This window comes from Gekko japonicus, unplaced genomic scaffold (assembly GCF_001447785.1).
Source record: "Gekko japonicus isolate JY-2015 unplaced genomic scaffold, Gekko_japonicus_V1.1 scaffold784, whole genome shotgun sequence".
NCBI lineage: Eukaryota > Metazoa > Chordata > Lepidosauria > Squamata > Gekkonidae > Gekko > Gekko japonicus.
This window is the reverse complement of record NW_015164207.1, coordinates 182712-187711: the sequence shown is the minus strand read 5'-3', so window position 1 is coordinate 187711 and position 5000 is coordinate 182712. Positions and strand designations below refer to the sequence as shown.

At 62.5% G+C, this 5000-nt stretch overlaps 1 protein-coding gene across 1 annotated transcript in view; it reads left to right on the top strand.

The window, feature by feature from the left end:
- The window catches only part of CDH22 (cadherin 22), a 92303-nt gene that overhangs the window by 79657 nt on the left and 7646 nt on the right, over positions 1-5000 (top strand). Inside the window, exon 8 of the mRNA XM_015408415.1 lies at positions 3344-3665. Within this exon, the coding sequence (XP_015263901.1) occupies positions 3344-3665 (322 nt within the window). The remainder of the gene's footprint in view (positions 1-3343; positions 3666-5000) is intronic.

Sequence of the window (5000 nt, the reverse complement as noted above, 5' to 3'; positions counted from 1 at the left end):
TGTCCCCCCCCCCCCCCCGGGGGTGCCTCTCTGTGGCCGTTGTGCGCTAGCAAGAGCCCTGCCTGGGCACTGGGGCGCCCAGAGGGCAGAGAACCTGAGAAGAGCCCTGCGGGAAGTGGACCGGCCTCACCCGGTGCCCAGCCAGCTCCTCTGGAGGGCCAACCGCAGGGCGTGGAGGCCGAGGCCTTCCCCTGACGGTGCCTCCTGACGCTGGGACTCAGAGGTCGACTGCCCCTGAAAGGGGAGGCTCTCTTCCGTTCCCATGGCTGGGATCCATTGACGGACCCCTCCCCCAGGAGTCTGCGCTTGCCCCCCCCCCTAAAGGCATCCGGGCTGGTGGGCGTCACTTCCCTGGCAGCGAGCGCCACAGTTACTGAACCTTGCAGAGTGAAGAAGTCTCGTCCCTTTTGTCTGCCTTAAACCTACTGCCCCGTCAGCTTCCTTGGATGCCCCCAAGTTCTAATGCTGCCGGAGAGGATGAGGAAGTTCTCTGCCAGCTTCCTCCGCCACAAGCGCCGTCTGATAAACCTCTATATGTCGTCCGCCCGCCCCCCCGCCCCCCCCCCCAGCTGCCTTCTCTCTAAGTGAAAAGCTCCAGGCTCCTCAGCCGCCTAGGAAGGCCCAAAGTCATGGCGGGGGCGGGGGGGGAGCTCTGAGCCACCACTGTGTGTGTCCCCTGCCCTGGGAGGTCCCCCCCCCCGCTGCCTTTGCCCTCAGGGGGGCCTCCCTGGCCAGTCCCAGGGGCTCCCTTGCCTGCGGAGAAATCCTGCTCCCCGCCCCAGCCAGTTGGTTTTGCTGATCTGTTCACTTCTTTCTGGTTTCGCCAAAGGGGGGGGGGAGATGGATTTTGGCACCATGAGGTGGATTTGGGTGGATCAGAAGGCAGGATGCAAAGTGTGGGCAAAGGGAGTGAATGGCGGCCCAGTGGAAGGGCCCGTCAGGCAGCCTCGACCCCCCTCCCGTCTCGGGCAGCTGGAGGGGCTCAGGCCCCTTCTAAAGCAGCACAGAGCAGGGGAATCTCTCTCTCTCTCTCTCTCTCTCTCTCTCTCTCTCTCTCTCTCTCTCTCTCTCTCTCTCTCTCGTGCGGAGAGAGAACAAAAGGGCAGCCCCTTCCCAGGACCCCAGGTGGGGGGGGGGCTTTTAGGGGCCACGGACGGAGACCCTGCAAGCAGCCTTCACTGAGTCACCCTTGGAGGACTTGTGGCAGCTCAGCCTTCCTGAGCCAGGGAGCTCCACCTGCCCACCCACCCACCTCGGTCCAAGTGACCCCCACTCACTTACAGAAAACGACAGACAGGCACCTTCCAGTTGGGTGTAATGGTTAGGAACGTGGACCCTAATCTGGGGGGAACCAGGTTTGATTCCCCACTCCTCCTCCACTTGCACCTGGCTGGATGACCTTGGGCGAGCTCTCCTCTCAAGGGCAGTTTCTGTCAAGAGCTCTCTCAGCCCCACTGCCTCCTATGGTGTCTGTTGTGAGGAGGGGAAGGGAAAGGAGATTGGAAGCCACTCTGAGACTCCTTCAGGTAGTGAAAGGCGGGGTATTAATCCAATCTCTCCTCCTCCTCCTCCTTCTCTTTTTCCAGCATCTCAGTGAATTGTGTGTCCCCCCCCCACTGTGAGCCTGGCCTCCCCCCCCCCCAATGTGTGCATCAGAGGCCTGTAGATCCCAATCTTCTTGTTGGCTGGATCTGAGGCCAGCAGAGACGGGAGGGACCCTTCTGGGTGGGGCAGCTGCTCTGGGAGGTTGTTTTATTTGGGGGATAACTGAGCCGAAGGCCCCCCCCCTCCCGTCCATGTTGCCCATTGTGGTGCTGTGGCACAGGGCTCGTGTGTTTTGGAAACAGACATCCGCTGGCCGGCATTCCCATGGCCGAGTGGGTGGGTCCAAGACATTCGCCTGAGGTTGGGTTTGGCTGCAGCTGCCGGCCTGGGGTCAGTGAAGCAGGCGGGGTGGGGATTTGCACGCGCCACCTTCAGGCACCATACCCCACCCCACCCCTGGCACCAGTCAGTGAGCCCCTCCCCTCGTGGGGATGGGTGCTGGCAGCCCGCTGCAGCCGAGCACACCCCCTCCTGCTGTCTTGTAAGGGCGGAGTCACACCTCCATGGCTGGCTGGCAGCACTGTCCTCCAGGGCTCCCCTCCACCCGCGGCTGTTGTGGCCCAGCAAGAGCGGACCCTCCGGGGAACGGCTGTCCGGCTTCCCCAGCTCCAGGGTTCCCTCTCAGCTGAGTGAGTGTGAGCCAGCTCACAGTTTTTTTAGCCTCCCGCTCATGCGTTTTTGTCTTCGCTCAGGGAGGAGGGCTCCAGAGCAAACTAATTTACACAGCATACCAATCGCTCACTGACAGCTTCAATGCCAGGAGCTCACAAAGTAGAATGTTTGCTCACAAGACTCCACAGCTGAGAGGGAGCATTGCGCATCTCTGCTGCCCACGGAGCTCGGACAGGGACAGTCCTAGACCGGTCAGCAGCAGGCCCTCTGCATAGGAAGCCCGGACTGTGCCAGACGTGGACTTGGCGGCGCTTCCCCTCTCATGCATCTCACACTGGGGGGCTGGCTTGGTGTGTTCCTCCGACCGTCTCCTGGAGGCCCCACCCCTGAATGGTTCCGACTTCCTCCTGGCAGGGGTGAGGAGGGCAACTCATAGAATCATAGGATGTCAGAGTTGGAAGGGACCTTGCAGGTCATCAAGTCCAACCCCCCTGCACTCTGCAGGAGCAGAGCCGAAAGACGGCCCTACAACCAGGGGAGTGCACAGGGGTGGTGCTCCGGCAGTAAAGAGCCCAGGGGGCGGCACATGAAACAAGCCCCACCCTCTGCTCCCAGTAGCCCTCAGTCAGAGCAAGAAGCAGCCAGGTAAGTTGCAGAGCCCCCCTGCCCCCCCCGATCCAAAACAGTCTAGTGGCACCTTTGAGACCAAGTTTTATTCAAGTACAAGCTCTCCCTCCTCTGTGAGGACAGACCTGCACGTCCCCCCCCCCCAATAGCTAGCCATCCAAAACAGTCCAGTGGATCCTGAGTGGTGGGTGTTGCCTTCTGACACACTTCCGGTGACATCAGGGGGCGTGGCCTATGCAAATGAGTCGTGCTAATGAGCTCCTGCACCTCTTTTTCTACGAAATGACCCCTGCCTACAACATACCCGAAGGATGGCCGCCCGGTCCTGTGCTTGATATCTTCACAGGATGCTTGGGGTGGGTCTGTGGGATGAGGGGGGGTGGCAGGGGTCCTTGTCGGGGAGGGGGGGTTTGCAGGTGGGTCTGGGCAGGGCTGGGCCAGGCCCCCATGAAGGCCTGCCGCTGAGTCAAGCCACCCGCGGTGCTTCTGTGTGTTCCAGACAACCACGGGAAAGTGTCCAGAATGTCCCTCCAGATCCGCATCCTGGATGTGAACGACAATCCGCCTGAGCTGGCCACCCCCTACGAGGCACCCGGAGCGGCGGGAGGGAGGGAGGGGGCGGGCGCTCCGGTGGTCGGAGACTCTTCTGCATTGCGTGGCTCTGACGGCAGGCCGTGGCGGATCTCCCCAGACCCTTCCCTGCACGGTCCCTGCCTCGGATCCCCGTGGCCAGCCCCCTCGGGGGAGGGCTCTCGTCGAGAAAACCGGGAGTCGCTAGATTGCCCGGGCCTGACCTCGTCAGACCTCGGGAGCCAAGTGGGGTTGGCCCCGGTTAGTCCTCGGGTGGGAGGCCCCCGGGGGAGCCCAGGGCGGCTGCGCGGAGGCAGGCGAGGGCAAACCCACCTCCGGGCGTCTCTCGCCTTGACCTGGACAGCCCACGCTTGGCCAATCGTGACCGATCCTGGGAACTAAGCAGGGTCAGCCCTGGTGAGTGACTGGGGTGGGAGGGGGAATCCCACAGGGGCCACGCAGAGGCAGGCGAGGGCAAACCCACCTCTGGAGGTCTCTGGCCCCGGCCGGCCCCATCTCGTCAGGCCTCGGAAGCCGAGCGGGGTCAGGCCTCGGTAGGACCTGGGTGGGAGACCACCGAGCAAGACCACCTCTGGCCTTGGAAATCCCACGATGGGCACCGGAGGTCGGCGGCAACTGGACGGCCCTTCCCAGCACAACCAGGCCGCGGCAGCCGTAGGCTGTGAGGGTCTCTGGCCGGGCTGGCTTAGCGCAAAGAGCCACACAGGAGCCACATCAGGGGTCCGAGAGCCACAAGACAGGAGCAAATAAGACACACACATATTTTCACTGGGAAATATGCACATTTGCTTTTTATTGACATTAAATAAGACTGCCAGAAAAAAGAACGGAAGGAGTGAAAGCAGATATTGATAATGACAGAATCCTAGAATCCTAGGATGTCAGAGTGGGAAGGGACCTTGCAGGTCATCTAGTCCAACCCCCCCCTGCACTCTGCAGGAGCAGAGCCAAAAGATGCTTTCTCCAAGCCGGCCGGGGGTGGGTGGGGGCCTTGAGAACACATTTAAAGTCATGGCTGCTTTCTTCCTCTGCTCCTGGCTCACCTCAGGCCTACCCAGAGAGGGGAACACTGTGCTGGGGAAGGGAAGACTGTGCCCCCCCTTCACGTCCCCCACCACCCCGCCAGGAGCTCCCGAGCCACAGTTTGGCCACCCCTGGTCTATTGCCACCCTCTGTTATGGCAGCAAAGCGGGGGGGGGGGAAGCAGGAAAGATAGAGGGTGGTGCTCCCCGTAACAGCAGGGTGGTAAGGAAGCCAAGGCAGAAACAGCCGGGGGGAGGGAGGGAGAAGGAGCAGGGGGAGAGAGCAAGACCCCCTCCCCCCTTGGTAGGCCTTTTGCAGCGGCTGCTCCCCTGGGGCTGGGCGGGGGGTGGGGGTGGCAGCGCTGTGCATTCCTTACTCTTCCTGCTGTGAGGCTCCTGGAGAGACCTGGCTGGGAGGGGGGGCTAATCCTCCTGCCAGCCCCCCCTGCTCTGGGAGAGATCCCGTTGGGGCAGGGTCCGTGGAGGGGGGCAGGCCGGGCCTATCCCCCCCCCCCCCCCCCCCCCCGCCCACATCCTCCCGCC